General features: G+C 41.3%; 2 protein-coding genes and 1 long non-coding RNA gene across 4 annotated transcripts; 2 read left to right on the top strand and 1 right to left on the bottom strand.

Annotated features, from left to right (window-relative positions):
• Positions 1-972: 972 nt before the first annotated feature.
• On the bottom strand, positions 973-4,862 carry LOC306841505 (uncharacterized protein). Its single transcript, XM_079371443.1, has 2 exons — positions 4,304-4,862; positions 973-1,990 (listed from the first exon to the last, which is right to left on the bottom strand). Exon 2 carries the CDS (start codon positions 1,916-1,918, stop codon positions 1,268-1,270), a length of 651 nt encoding a protein of 216 aa, XP_079227569.1. The 5' UTR covers positions 1,919-1,990; positions 4,304-4,862; the 3' UTR covers positions 973-1,267.
• A 3,819-nt stretch (positions 4,863-8,681) lies between these two features.
• Positions 8,682-9,933, top strand: LOC306841392 (RING finger protein 227). Its single transcript, XM_079371270.1, has 2 exons — positions 8,682-9,297; positions 9,584-9,933. Exons 1-2 carry the CDS (start codon positions 8,814-8,816, stop codon positions 9,640-9,642), a joined length of 543 nt encoding a protein of 180 aa, XP_079227396.1. The 5' UTR covers positions 8,682-8,813; the 3' UTR covers positions 9,643-9,933.
• Positions 9,934-10,189: 256 nt separating this feature from the next.
• On the top strand, positions 10,190-14,040 carry LOC306841393. 2 transcript variants are annotated; one of them, XR_013781492.1, is made up of 4 exons: positions 10,190-10,350; positions 10,488-10,546; positions 11,166-12,635; positions 13,345-14,040. It is a non-coding gene; the product is annotated as an uncharacterized lncRNA (long non-coding RNA). The 2 variants fall into 2 exon arrangements; XR_013781493.1 differs by lacking the exon at positions 13,345-14,040 and having other exon boundaries at positions 10,212-10,350; positions 11,166-12,832.
• The last annotated feature ends 2,043 nt before the right edge of the window (positions 14,041-16,083 follow it).

Genomic DNA, 16,083 nt, shown 5'->3' with positions numbered 1-16,083 from the left:
TACATCAGGCTTTATCTTTGTCATATCCCTTTGCTTGTGTCTTTCAACAAAAAGTATGGACATGTACGTGTTTTATAAGAATAATAATTACACATAAATATTCTGACAAGTGCATTTATAAACCTGAATGAAAACAAATCATTATGTATAATATTAATATTGGGTTCTTATGTGATCTAATTGCTTGTAAGGGCTTAGACTCTATGCATCATACTTCACTATTAGCTTGTTTGTAAGTAAGTTTGTTTTTACTCTTACTTAATGCACTGATTTTAAGAAGAAGACAAAACTGCAATTGTTTTATATTCTACTACTAACAGCAAAGTAAGCTTCTTCTTTGGTGCCCTTAAGGTTTAATGCTTGTGTCAGGTATTGAGTGAAGAGTAAACATATTTTAGAATATGCATCACTAGATCACAATGTCGGTTCAATTCAATTGGAAACTTCAAACACATACGTTCAGAACATTAAAAGTTAAAATCTCTATACCGAAGAGTGAATTTATTAAACAGTGTTTAACAGGCTACAGCCTCACCATTAACAAGACACACAATCTATCAACATACCCCAAGGACAGGGAAAAAGTATAACAATAAAGACAGAAGAAAGTGCACTGCTAAAGACTTTAAATCATTTCCATCATTAAGACTAATAAATAAATATGTTTTTTAATTGCATCGCCTTTTATCAGTTTTAACATTGCAGTCTGCTAAGAGCTGATCCCAATGTAATGCACCATTGACCCGTTGGCCTTGAAAGATTATTGAAATGCCATTACCATTTACTGTAATGAAATTAAATTCCAAATATCCAGGAGCACATTTGCTAATTACACAGCTAACGTTTAAAAGTGTTCTCTAAGCCAGCTTTAGTTACCATATCCATTGGCAAGAAAGTCCGCAGCTGTGAGATAAGTTACTGAAAAACTCACAGAGAGCAAAACCCTGAAGGAAGCAAATCAAATATTTTCAGAGTTTTGGTCAGTCCAGCCATTTCTACATGCACCACTAGAGGGAGCACTTTGTCAGCCTATCAATTATTAAAATATGCAACAAATTGCAGGAGGATTGATGGAAATGCTGGTACTCTGTAAACATAGAGTTGGCCACAGTAATAGCAACCACAGTATTAAAAGATATTCTCATCAATATGTTATTTATTAACAACTTTTTCTTGTGTGATCTTTTCAGACTCATCATATAACTAGTTCATATTGAGACCTTATATAAACTATATCTTTTTAAAAAAGGAGATACCCTGTTTCTCTTTAGAGTTTTCTGTTTAAGAAATGAGGGCCAAACACCACCCCTACCACACATGTGATCACAAACAGCACCCAGAAGGTGACAGCTAGCAGTTGCACACAGAAGAGCGTCTTCTTGCTCTGCTGTATGACTTCCTCTTCTCCCATCAGGCCTGGCGCTGCGCCGTACAGCCTGTCTGGGTGCATCTGCTGCACCTGCAGGCTGACGGTGGGAAGGATGATGAAGCGGGTGTCCCTGTTGTCCCCCTCTAAGGACAACACCACTCTCTGGGTGACAGTTGCAAGGCGGGTTGCCATGGTCACAGGCATGTGGAAGGCCATGGGGGGCAGCCTGGCCATGATGTGGGAGTTGAAGGGTAAAGAGAGGGCGTCTCCGGTCTCCAGAGGGGTGAGGTGGCGGCAGAGGGGACAAGGGATTGCAGGTGGGCTGTGGGGGTCAGTCGGGTCGGAGGGGCAGAGATGGATCCTCTGCAGGCACTCAGTGCAGAAAACATGGAGGCACTCCAGCATCCTGGGGCATTTATTGTACTGGTTGTACTCTTGGTAGCAGATGGGACACTCCATATCCATGGCCTGCCCTGGGGTGGTGCTGGGGGTGGGGGCTGCTGCAGCTGGGTTCCCCTGCTGGAGGGCTGGGACAACATCCCTTATCATGGTGAGGAGTGAGTGCAGATGGAGTTATCTTAGGAGCACAGTAATGGCAAGACAGTAAGGAGTTTGGAAAATCTGTAAAGAGAAAACAACTTCTGTGAGGCCTCCAGGTGCTTTTAAACATCACAGTCTTCTTTTCATTGGATGCTGCGTGTGTCTTTGTTTAATGAAGCAGATTCCTCAACCCATGAGTCATAGCAGTTATCCTTTAAACCATTCAGACATCCACCGTCTAACTATTCCCCCCTAAAACCTCCTCTTAATCATCCTGCTCCATCTAGTGTGTGCCGGCCTGCAAACTCAGCATGTCCAGGAAGTCAGAAAAAAACAAAACACAAGAGCTGTGTAAGGAAGTAATAAGTCAGTAATGACATCTACTGCATCTGCACATGTGTTTATGAACGTCCAGTTTTTTATTCTTTAAAGCTGATTTTTCTTTTGTGGTTCTAAATTAGATTTTGGAAGGATTACAGAAAATCACTAATTTTGTTAAATTGGTTATCCAATGTAGAAGCTGCCACAGTAAAGTTCCCATCAGTATTAATTAATCCCATTCATAAACTAATGCCAAGGCAGTGAGAGTAATTTGGGGCCAAGTTTTCTGCACGAGGAAACATTAGACGTGGCAGTTTGATCGAACCACCGATCATCAGGTTGAGAAAGAACCGACTTACACTGATGCACAGTTAGCTCGTGTGCTACAAACTGACAACTATAGAGCTTAAAAGAAGAGAGAAGGCAATTGCTAGGCAGGGTTCATGAATTGTATTTTATCAATAAATGTAGAAAACAATCATTTGTGAGTGACCGATACACAGGAGGAAAGACTATACCTGCGTCAACTCATTTGATTAATTTCATAAAAGTCTGACCTACAATTGTTTAAGAGGCACTTTAACTGCAAGGAACTATTGAGCCCATGCACACTAAATATATTCAAACTTAACCAAAGATTTTGCTCTCATTCAAATGTGTAAGAGATTAAATAAAATCGTTTAGGTAATAGATGTGCCAAAAAGCTTGATTGCTGTCTTCTTTGTCTGTTCTAAGGCAGACAGTAGCTGTTAGCCTGTAGCTTCATACAAAAAAATTAAACACGGAGAAAACATCAAGGAAGGCTCTATTCAAAAGTAACAACACATCATCCCCATAGAAGTAGCGCTAAAGCTAAATAATTAGCCCACTTAGTTTATTGCAGCATATCTACAAGTATATTTTTTATAAAAATGTTTTAGCTACGAAATAACTTAGGAGAACTTTCCTTTGAGAAAAGCTAAGATAGCTGTTGCTTTCTGTTTGTGTTAAGCTGAGCTAACTTGCTTTTTATTTTTCATTTTATAAGGATTTATTTCAGGGCTGGGAGGTAAGAGCGGGTTTTACTGCCTTTGGACAGTTCTTCGTTCTCATTTAGCTTACTGAGCTTAGCTACTGGCTAAGAAAACTTGAAATTTGATTCCTTAAACTTAGCAGCGTTGTAAGTCATATCTATTTACAGAGCTAGTCTAACACATAGATAGTAAATATTAGTGGAAGATGCCTCAGGGACGTCTTACTGCGGGGTTGGACAAACGTCTCAACCTGTATACTTTATTTTTAAAAATCCTCCTCCATACAGTGTGCCGATAAAGACATTGAATAATAAGAACAGGCAGTTTTGAATGGTTTGTATATGTGACTTCCAGGTCTTTTTGAGCCAGCCTCAAGTAAACTGCTGTTTTTTAACTTTTGCTTCATTTTTCAACACTGGGTTGTCGCTTGGTCTAACGATTTCCCTTTTCTTAGTTAGCTTTGTCAGTCAGTTAAGCTTATCAAAAAGACAAATGAGTAATTTAGGAAATGAGAGTAATTTCCAAAAATGTCAACTATTGCCTCATTTACTTGGCACATGACAGATTTTTAATAAAAGCTGTGATGAATTTATTTTGCACAAACAAACAAAGCAGTACATTACTTTGCTTTCTTACACTTTTTATTTGTCCTTATATGTTGTTTACATTGGATAGGCTTACTACAAGGCAACCCTTGTAAACTCATAGGGGGCTGCTGCTTAACAAAAGGGGTCTCCTTTGCATTGGTGTATGGCAACACATGGCCTGACAATTTTAAACTACAGTAAAGTAAACTACAACTCGAGTCTGAGCAGAAATAGTGAAGCAAAAATAATTCCCAGAAACAACAAAACCCTTTTTTATGCTCAAATCACAAATGTATGTTATGGCAGAGAGGTTTTGACAGAGAAATGTTTAAGTCAGCACGAAGGAGATGCTCTGTATAAATAATTGAGGCCTTTAGTTTCTATTGTGCAACCAGTTTCAGTGAGATTAGACAGACAGGATTTGGCTGTGAGCCATCATAACACACTCAGCAGCAGATAAGAGCGGTACTTACCCACAGCACACTCCCTTTTATCAGAGCTCACTTTGATGCCCACCTCCAACCCGGGTACTTCCCCGGCTCTCCCAAATCACACTCTTCCTCATGTTGGTACAGATCTCAGCCTGGCAGAGTGTCCTCCTCGCTCTTCTGTGTGCACATTCAAAAGTCAAGTTTCTCTCCTGCTGCGTGTCTGTTCACTGTCAGCCTCCTGTTTTCGCTCTGTCTCACCTGATTCTACTTGTCGTTTATCTGTCTCTTCTCCCATGAGGCATCTCTGTGTGGTTTGCTCAGCATTAATTAAACCCTTGGTGAAGTGCAGGTTACCAGGATACATAAGACAGAAAATTACAGTTTGGAGTCTCTTGATCCTCCTAAGTCATACTCTACTCCCATATGACGGTAGCCAATTATTCTTCCACACAGTCAGCATGTAGGGCTTTGTAATACCACAATGTGGATTATGGTTTAAGTATTATCATTATTGGTTTTACATATGGCACATAAGTACTTTTTCTTTTAAAGGTATTAGGAAACTAGTAAAAGTAAATGTGCAGTAGTTACAGAACAGTGTATATGTTCATAGCAGGGGAACATTCCTGAGGTGAATTATTGACAGATTAATTTAGTCACACATCTGTTGCCCACTGATCGAATGATTTCCCTGTCTCGTATAAACGTGCAGGACGCCTCCTCTACTTCCTTAGTTTGAATTCTTGTAAAGTCAACAAAACACGGTAAAGGTGACTTTCACTGAACTTCAGAGCGGATAGTTTCTCTGCGCTTACTTTCGAGTCACAGAGGAAACCCCAGAAATGTGCAATAACTTCCTTTATTTTTTCATTGATAAGGTTGCTACTGCAAGGGCTCTCATTGCTCCTCCTGCTTCTGACCCATCTGATCCTGTTCCTTGCTCTGCTGTGTTCGCGTTGTTTGAGCCTGTGTCTCTGAAGGCTTTAGAGGATGTGGTTGGCCAGATTAAGCCATCAGGCTCTCCCGATGACACTGTCCCGCCTCACTTTTTTAAAGAGGTTTTCCCTAGTATAGGGCAGTCGGTTCTGACCATTATTAACAGCAGTCTGTCTTCTGGTGTTGTCCCCCAAAGTTTTAAACACGCTGTGGTGCAGCCCCTGCTTAAGAAACCTGGCCTTGATCGTAGTGTTTTAGCCAATTACAGACCTATCTCAAAGCTGCCTTTTATTTCCAAAATCCTGGAGAAAGTTGTCCATGCTCAGCTGAAGTCCTTCCTGGATGAGCATGATGTCCTGGAGGTCTTTCAGTCTGGTTTTAAAACACGACATAGCACGGAGTCAGCTTTATTAAAAGTGTTCAATGACATCCTCTTGGCGAATGATTCCGGAGACTATGTGATCCTTGTCTTGCTGGATCTAACTGCGGCATTTGATACTGTGGACCACAAGATCTTAGTGTCCAGGTTGCAGCACCTAGTGGGCGTTTGTGGTAGCGCCCTGGACTGGTTTAAATCTTATCTTGCAGATAGAACAATGTGCGTAAGCCTTGGTGCTTCTGAGTCCCGCTCTGCTCCGCTGTCATATGGGGTCCCACAGGGTTCAATTCTAGGACCCCTGCTTTTCTCTTTGTATCTGCTTCCCCTGGGTTCCATCCTGAGAAAGCATGGTATCTGTTTTCATTGTTATGCTGACGATAGTCAGATTTATGTGCCACTGAAAAAGAAAGATGCCTTTTGTCTGGATCCACTGCTGTCATGTCTTGAAGACATCAAGTCCTGGATGTCGTTGAACTTTTTAAAATTTAACGACAACAAAACGGAAGTGATGGTGTTTGGCCCGAGTGGCTCTGTGAAAACCCCCACTGTTGACTTGGGCCCTTTGGCACACTTTTTGAAGCCGACGGTCTCAAACCTGGGTTTTAAAATGGACAACGATTTTAAATTGGATCGGCAAATTGGTGCAGCTGTTAAGTCCAGCTTCTTTCACTTAAGGCGGCTGGCAAAGGTGAAGCCTTTTATTTCACAAAAGAACTTTGAAACGGTAATCCACGCCTTCGTCACATCTCGGCTGGATTACTGCAACGCACTGTACTTCGGAGTCAGCCAGTCCTCCCTCGCTCGGCTCCAGTTAGTCCAGAATGCTGCTGCTCGCCTCCTAACCGGAGCACGAAAGAGGGAGCACATTACCCCAATTCTGGCCTCCCTCCACTGGCTGCCTGTGCATTTTAGAGTTCATTTTAAGATTCTTTTATTTGTTTTTAAATCTTTAAATGGCCTCGCCCCACCTTACCTCTCTGAGCTGCTCCATCCCTACGCTCCTGCCCGGTGCCTCAGGTCAGCTGACCAGCTGCTCCTGGAGGTACCGAGGTGCAAGCGGAAGCTCAGAGGGGATAGGGCTTTTTCTTTTGCCGGTCCCAAACTCTGGAACGACCTCCCTCTCCATATAAGACACGCCCCCTCACTGTCCATTTTTAAAACTCATCTTAAAACACATTTTTATTCTTTGGCTTTTAACCCAGCATGAGACTCTGTTCTTGTTTTAGTGTTATATTGTTTTTATTGTTTTTATTGTGTTAACCCTGTTAGTGTTTTACTTATGTTTTATGTTTGTGCTCATGTATGTACAGCACTTTGTCACAGCCATGGCTGTTTAAAAGCGCTTTATAAATAAAGTTGAGTTGAGTTGAGTTGAGTTGAGTCATAAACAGGGTTTGATTATTGTTATATGGAATGAAAAAGGTTTTACAACCACCAGATTTAACAATGAAATGTTTTTTTAAACGTTTGATTAGTCCGTGAGATGAGGTTTGTAGTTATCCGTAGTTCCCATACACATCTGATGTACACGTTAAAATCCCTGTCCTGTGACTCTATTACTTTTTTCTTATGTTTTGTCTTAATGTTTGTGCCGATATGTGCCTTCATTATAGAGCTAGGGCGGTGGATAGAGTCAGAAATTGGAGACAGAGAGAGAGAGAGAGACAGAAAGAGACAGAGAGAGAGAGAGAGAGAGAGAGACAGAGAGAGAGAGAGAGAGGGAAAGGAGCCACAGGTGGGATTCGAGCCTGGGTCACTCACTTGGAGGTCTATAGCCTCCGTACAAGGGAAGCACACACTAACCACGACGATACCGTCAGCTTTTCTTATGTTGTTTAATAAAATATTGTATTTAGTTTGTTGACCGTTAATCCCATTTACTTGGGAATCAGTGTGTAAGTGTCATTGTGATACACTTTGACACAGTAAATGTGTCAAATAAAGCAGGGTCTATTTCCTCGTTGACGTAAGCGGAGGCATTTGTTTTCTCCACCAAACACAACAGATCATTTCCTCCCCTCTTTTACCGTCATTCATTTTCAAAAACTTGAGTTTAAAGTGAACACACTTACAGTAAGTTCTTTGCTGTGAGAGTCAAGAGCGGGAAAAGTCTACAAAAAAATAACAAAAGAATCAATTCCACACACAAACAGGCAAGCGCGCACGCACACACACACACACATGCGCACACACACAAAGAGTGAGAGAGTTTGTGATTGTTGGCCCAGATTTCAGCGGAAATCACCATGAAAGGAGTTCAGGCTGTAACAACAGATAGGAGGCGGCTTGTTTGGGAATTACCAAGAGGCATGTCACGTCATACACACACACACACACACAATCATTGAACTCAGGAGGGGTTGGACTCCTGACATAAGCACAAGTTAGATTAAGCAGGAGAATCATTAGAAGGGACTAATGGTGTACCCAGGCTGTTTGAGGGGCACCAGCTGCATGAGTGGGGGGTCCAGACTACATGTGTTTGTCCTTTTCATAGGTAACCTTTTGTAGGTACTTGTGTGGTTTTCCACGGACACCCTGAGGAGCACAATGTCTTATTTAATCAACTTCTGACTCCCTTTAGAACACGACACAGCTCTTTCTTCACTGTCAGGGAACCTCAGAACAGACAGTCAGATAAGAAAAGCCTCCTGACGACACACTATCACTTTTTCTACACCACAATAGAACGCTTGAGAACTTCTATCAAGCTGGAGACCCGAACACAACATCAAGTTTATTTTCCCATTAGCCTTCCAACTGTACGTACAGAGCAGTTATTGTTTATTTAAGTCATTTTTTCGGACCATATTGGGAGGAGAGAGCGGGGTACAACCCCCTCTCTCATAGGGGCAAAAAAAGAAGGCACATTAGTTATTATTTTCACACAAGGGCCAAATGCCATACTGGACTGTGATTACTGAAACACCTGTATATGTACTGAAACTCAATTTCTAATCCAGCAACTCTAGCTAGTCAAATCAAAATATTCCTTATGTCTAAAATCACAGGGATTTATCCCTGGTTAGTCAGTATCTGTGAGGACACAGTGGTGAGGTGTGTCACAGCACTTTTTATTGCATCACGTGTTTATTTTGAGCGGTGACTCATTTATATTTGGCTCACATCTACTACGTTCCTCCCACGCATTTCCTCACACCCTCCAGTATAAGTCTGGACAGCTCACTTCTCTTGGCCCATTCAGACGTCGAGGTAAACCTCTGAGCAGACAGGAACATGTATTCAGAGCTCGAGTGCGGAATTTGTTACCAGACTTATAACATGGGTCGGCGGTGTCCCCGGGAGCTCCAGTGCAAACACAGCTTCTGTGAGAACTGCCTGCTGGCCCTTTCACGACCTCTTCAAGGAGGATCCGAAGATGAGGCTGACAAATCGATCGTCTGCCCGCTGTGTCGACACGTCACATCCATCCTCGGAGACAGAAGGCTCAGAGTCGAGCTGAGAGTGGACGAGTGCGTCCTGGAGCGGCTGCTGATTTCGGGAGTCCTCGACCGGGAGGACGATGACGACCAGCAGGAGGAGGAGGAGGAGGAGGAGGAGGAAGGTGGCGTTCAAGACGACTGTGACGTCAACGAGGAGGGGACGCTTTCTGAAAATCCAGCCGAAGAGGGCGACTCCCCCCCGGGCTCGAGAGTCGGAAGGCTCCGGAGGTCCTGGAGTAAAGTTTGGAGGAAGATGAGCGGAAAGCGGTCACGGCAAAGTAAGTAGCACGTCGGTGACGTCAGGTTGACTACAGCAGCAACTGGAATCGAAAGAAGCTTTACTGGTTTACTTGGCTTCTAGGCGAGAGGAAAGTTTATGATTCAGGTTATTCCAGCCTAAAGTGGCAAACAGGCTCAAAGAAAATGATGATAATTGACAAGGGGATAGATGTGTGAAGTTTACATAGGTCCAGGAGGTTATAAAAGTGTCAAAAACTGTCAGAGCATTTGTAGGCTTAACTGTGTTTCAATCATTTTGTAATGCTTCTGTTCTTCCTTTTACAGACTGTATGACCAACGACGACATGAGGAACCTCGCCATGATGTCCTGTTACATGTTTTAAGGAGTCCACAGATACTATGTGAATTGAAATGGCTCAGTGGATCTCATGATGACAGTGATGACGATAAGCAGTCGACCATAATTTAACTTATCTTAACAGCTTCATGTTGGCTTGTTCAACTGAGGACTGTTGTTTAAAAATGTGTGGGGAAAAAAAAGGAAAACCTGTGAATTTCAAATTCCTTTTCAACACAAATAATTGCACTGTTATATATTATATTTATTCGTTTTGTATTTATTTTGATATACATGTAAAATATTTAAGTAAAAAATAAAATACTTTTGGTGTTAACTCACTGTAAGGCTTCTTTTTTTTGTGTGCAGTATAACATAACAAACTGGTTTTGACCTGTTTATATTTAACAACAGTTAAATTGACCCATCGCTTAAAGTCCAGGTCTAATATGAAACAAACCTTACTTACTCAAAGTCAGGGATGGAGTGGTGGAGCATCTTAAGAAGTAATAAAAAGAAACATTCTGAAAAGGCCTAAAGAGGAAGGAACATTCAGCTGCAGGAAGTGGTTCTGTCAAGACCAGGTGATCAGCATTTCCTCCAATCAGACTCACAACCTGCAGCAGAGGTCAGAGCTCTCAGAATCTCTTGGAACAACACACGGGTCGACGTCACTCAATATAAAGCCTTAACACTCTTACAAGCATCGGAGGAAGCTGTCCATCATGGTGGAAAATATTGCTCTATGCACAAGGTAAATGTCACCCTGAACGGACGTTTAGCACCAGGAATTATCACCTTTGATGGGTGATTGTTTTTGGAAGAGAGCCTTTAAGATTCCAATAAATTTGCGCTATAGTCTTGAAAGTGATTCTTTGTTCTTCTCTGCAGACTCTTTGTGCTGGTCTGTGCAGCTGTCATGTTTGTCATGTGTCCAGATGCCACAAGTGGTAAGTGCAAACCTGTATCTGTGAGGCTGAATCTCGAGCGTCTGCAGTTTCTGTGAGCTACTGCTCATCTTAATGACTTTCTGGCATGTGTTGATTAAGACAGCTATATCTCTTTACTTAAAGGTACAGCTGATTGTTTTCAAATGAAAGGAGCATGTATTTACTAAGTCTTTGTCTCTTGAAAAGTCACACTAAAAGTAAACTTTACAACATTAAAAAGAATTCAGGAATTTCATTAACCTAGGTTCTTTTTTTCAAAGATTTTCATTGTATCACATTAAGTATATAAGCAATATCGCATGGTTGAAATGCCCAGAAAAATAGTGGCTATTCACAACACCCACCAGCTTCATTGTTCTGTGTACATTTAGCTGTATATTTAAAGTTATAATCAGTGCTGCATTTTGCTATTTACAGTACTCAGAACACTAAAGTGGAGTGATACGCAGGCCTACAGTTTTAAGTCACTGTGCTGTTATACTCTAAATCAGCACTCATTCATTACCTTCTTTTTTACAATTGAATTCCAGTTCTGGTGATCTAATAAATTTGCCTGTAAATCAACAATAGGAAAAATTACTCATCATCTCTTTTGTATGCTTTCTTTGCCCGCCGTTAGCCAGTCCCATTACAACCCAAGTGGACAATGAAGTGAAGCACAAAGTCCTAAGACGACTATACACTCCAAACAGTCAACATCACCAGCTTTTTACAGGTCAGCCATCACCTGACATTGGGCAACAGTCCGGACCTCCTAGGAACACTGAGACAACCTGGAGTTATAGAAAGGCTCCTTCAATCATTGACCGTCAACCAAAACCTCCGGGGTTTACAGAGCGTAGCTTTGGTTACAATCAAAACAGCCCAGATAACTGGCAGGTCTATGCTGGAAGGACAAGAGTGCCAAGTGGAAGGCAGCCAACCAACAGTATTTCTACCAGCAACAATCAACATGTAGGAGAAAACATTCAAAGAATGAAATCCAGTCTAAATTACCACCCTGCAAATGTTAATCTTTACAATTCAAACTCTACAATCATCCGGAAATCCTCTTACAAAGACGCTGCCAGTCCTTTTTTTCAGAGCTCCAGTCGTTCAGAGGTTTGGAAACCCAGCCCTGCCCAGAAATCTTACCAAGACAAGAATGCACCATCAAGTTTCTTCTCAAATGAGGCAGCCGATAAAACTGTTTTGGAGCCATCTGAAGTTTCTCCTTTTTCATTCCAGACTCATACATATTCAAGTACTTCCCTGCCAACTCAAAGAATGCCTTACAGTGGCCATAAAGAGACAAATGAGCTCCCTGGATCCAGGGCGCAGAGCACATCGAGAGCAATTCAATCAAGAAAATATCTAAGTGTAGCAGGTCAAACTACTCCTCATACACCATCAATCAGTGGCAGCTTTGACGCCTACATTATTAAAAGCAACCCCAGCACAGAACCACAGAGATCATCCATCACAAATTTCTCCCAGGGGTGGCCATCCACAAGAAACAGTGAGGTACCGAGAGAGAAAAACAGCCAGTCATACCTGTTCAAGAATTCCCAAACGTCTTTCAATGGACATCAGTCAGTGAAAACAGTCGCTGATGATCGACCCGTCTCTTATCCAACAACATCTCATGTGCAAAAGCCCTCTAATGCTCCGATTTATGGCACGTTTTCATCAAATTTCCAAAGAGGTCCAACCAAGTACATGAAACAACCATTTGAAAGTGTCAGTCCACTGTACCAATCTGCCAGTGTTGCCCAGTACAGTGCTCAGGCTAAGACAGATAGTTCCAAGACATCTCATCACACAACAGCAGAAACTCTTGTTGAAACCTTGGTCCTTCCTGCTCCAGGGACTGATGACACCAGGAAAACACTGGTCCCAATTGCTTATGCAGACTTGCAGGGCAACTATGCAACTGTTAACGAGGAATCTGTGCCGAGTAGTCCGGCTCATACAACTTCAAGTGGAGCAATGCAGACTCAAAAATCTGGACGAGTCGATAAAAGCATTTTTGGCCTCAGAGGATTTAAAAACTCTATGTGGAGATCTCTGAAGGAGCCATCTGTCCAGTCATCCAGAGGTTTGAATGAAGGTACAAATACTCCACTACACAGTTTCGACAAGAGCAAGTTTAAAATCAAAAAAGCATACCCGTCATTGTCCCAAAAGTATAGCTTTAGCCAGAGAGAACTATTTATTCCAACAACTAGTACACCACAAACAATTGAGAGAAATCCCACAGCTTTCTCTTATTCTCCAAATGTTTTAAGTATCATCAAAGCTGTGAAAGATTCAAGACCAATCACATCTGGAGTAAATGAGTCTGGTCTCCAGTCCAGACCAGACACGGGTACCAGAAAGTTGAGGATCAACAGGAGAATAACTGGTCTTAATGGATTGAGCAACCGGCCCCTTGAGGGAGCCAAAGCTTTACGTAGTGAACCAGACAAGTCTACCGGAGTCCAGCCGGATTTAGGAGGTTTAAAACCTAAAAGCTCACAGATCTGGCAACCTTTAAGCCAGAGGATTCAGAGATATAGGTTCAACAAAACGGGTAAAATAGAACCAGGTAGCAGACATGGATCAATGAGTAAACATGACTCTAAAGTCCCTCTAAACTCATCCCAAGGTTCACAATCAGATTACAGATTCACATTTGACAACTACAAAAAGAACCATAAAATATATAATTTTAGTGGATTTCAACCTGTTCGAACCAGAATTGAAACTGCTTTTAACAAAACAACCTGGAGGTCCAGAGAACAAACTGAAAATCAGCCAATCTCCTCTGGTTTTCTTAGATCAGCTGGGCCTCTTAAGACGATGAAGGCGAGTCTGCTCAAGAGTTCAACCAGCTCGACAGTGAGAGGCACACGTGTGAAAGGAAAACAAGCACATGATAAAAAGCTCAACAAATCTACCTCTGTAACCAACGATGCTTTGAAAGTGGCCATATACAGGCTGCCTAAGCTCCCCGACAGAGTGGAAGCTTTCTCTTACTCTGATATTCTTGGTAGTGCTTTGTTCAGTGGTGTCAGAGCAAAATCCCAGACACCAGTCCGTCGGACCCCTGAGGGTAGCATTCAAAACATTAAAGCTACCACCAAGCAAGAAGCAGAGGCCGCTCATTGGACACTGAACTCTGAGGAGGCTGTGTTCATCAAAGACAACTCAAGCGGGGGCCCTAATAAACCGGCTGAAGATGAGTTGAATCATTTCCAAATGAGGAATAACAAGCTGGATCTCGGAGACGCTGACTTGAAAACATCTGATTTAATCCCAGATAACGACGGAAGCGGAAGTGGAGATTTTGACGTGATTGATGTTTTTTCAGCGAAGAGTAATTCACTTAGAGAGGATTTGTTAGAGTTAGATTATCTGCGCATATCAGCTGGGAATGTCTCCTTCAAGTCAATGAATGTGTCAAACAATGAGAAATCAGAAAAGTTTTGAATTGTTAAGTTGTTGGAGCGATTTCAATAAAAATCAGAAAACTAGTTTACCTGGGATTTGTTTTTGGGGGATAACAGCTTTGAAATTGTTTAAGACTTTTGTATTTAATAACCTTTAAGTCTAAACTTTTGTGCATTATTCTATGTAAATAAACATTTCCAGCCTTGTTTTAGATTATTTTGACTGTAAAGGTTCAACATTTTTGGACCCGTCACTTAGGTTAGAGAACATTAAAACGTTGTCCTGATTAAATAAATCTGCCATCGGCAGCCAAACAGTGTGCATACCTTTGTAATGTTTTTGCTGCAACCTGTGCTAACCAGCTAACTTAATTTACCTGTAAAACAATGTTTTATTCAAATTAATAAAACTCCCATTATAACTCAATATTTTGTTGTCTTATGCTTACTAAGACAGATAGATGGACAGAGAGATAGATGTACTTTATTGATCCCAAGCTGGGAAGTTGTGCTGTTACAGCAGCAGGACATGAAACACACTGTTAGAACCATAAAAACAAAATGTGTAATACAAAGTAGAAAAGCTCAGAATAATAAATACACAAGGATTTAACTTAAACATTCCAACATTTGTAAGTCATGTTCAGCTGGATGTAAACATACTTTACTGGAGTAGATGAACGTGCAAAAACAGTGATCAATATTGATATAGAGCTAAAATCAGTGATACATATATTAGAGTGCAATAATGAGAGTAGACAAGCTGTCAGCTGAAACTATTGACTATAATGATATCCTTTTTATCAGCTATTTGTTAAAAATGAAATCAAATAGGGACTTTATGATAATTGATCATCTGAATCACTTTCCTAAATTTGTTGTTGCCTGTCGCATTTTTCTTTTTTGCTTTTCTATTACAGTTGACTGAACATGTAACCTACGACAGAGCAAGTATTTACTCTCCTAAACTATAAAAAGTGACATTTTAAACTACTTTTGGATGTTGTAGAAAATAATACATTGAAAAAAGACGATCAACTCGAGGTACTTACTCATGTAAATAAATGAATAAGTGAGTCAATGTTTTCCTGACATTGTCTGGAAGCCTGTTGTGTCATTCATGGTGGTAAAAAGCACTCTTTGGGTTTGCCAATCAGATTACAGGAAATGTAGGTAATTGTTATTATTTTTAAAATACTGAGCGCAGTAAATTAGGTTTGGAAACCTTGAGTCCTCTCCGCTTGTGACAGAAACTAAAGCCTTATGATGAGTGGAAAATCACAGAGTTCAAATGTGGATTACTGTGCATGACTTTCGCCTCATTTGGCAAATGATTTGCATAATGTAATGTCAAGTATGAAGAAGGGAGAATGAGGGAAGGTCATACTTGAGGCTTTTTATAAATTGATTGTATTCCCATTCCTTGTGTCCTCATTTTTCCAGGCAGGCAGTGGCGACTCAGCATGCTGACACAGATTTTCCATCTCCTCTTTCTCGCTTGCAGGAGGGTTTCAGCATGCTGGTCTCTGGGTTTGATGGAAAAACTTGATCTCCCTGTTTGTGAGAAGGGTTTCTTTTTGACTTCTGCCAAGCCATTAATAAGTATACAAAGAGAACATGGAGGAAGCAGACCATTAACTGCTGTTCCCGTTGAGTTATGCCACAAAGGAAAAACTCACTTAAAATGTTTTTTTTATTTGCTTCAATGAAAAGAACTTTTGATGATGATGTTGCTCAAATGTTATACCGTGAGGGGGAAGCTGATTTTGTCACGGTTTATCAGTGATGCATATACAGAGAGCGCAGATGACATATGCAATTTGGCGCCCACTAGATGGCGATACTCCTCCATTTTGTGACCTTAACTAAAGGGTGTTGTAGTTTCCCATGTCTGATATCTTCTCCTTAAAAGGAATTCCCTAAACAAGTTAAAGAGGACACGCAAACTGTAGAATTTGTCTCATAGAAGTTGGGGGGTTTTTTTTAATTTTTTTAAAATATGGTGAATTGTTTTGTTGCCTGTGTTCTTGTCAAACGGTCAGGTGTTCATTTTAAGGGGGCCCGGGTCTACTCTAAGCTCCCATGAAACTCCTCACAGGTCCAATCAAACCACCTGACCCTTCACCT

The sequence above is a fragment of the Symphodus melops genome (genome assembly GCF_947650265.1).
Source record: "Symphodus melops genome assembly, chromosome: 20".
Classification (NCBI taxonomy): Eukaryota; Metazoa; Chordata; class Actinopteri; order Labriformes; family Labridae; genus Symphodus; species Symphodus melops.
This window is presented reverse-complemented; position numbering and strand designations above follow the sequence as displayed.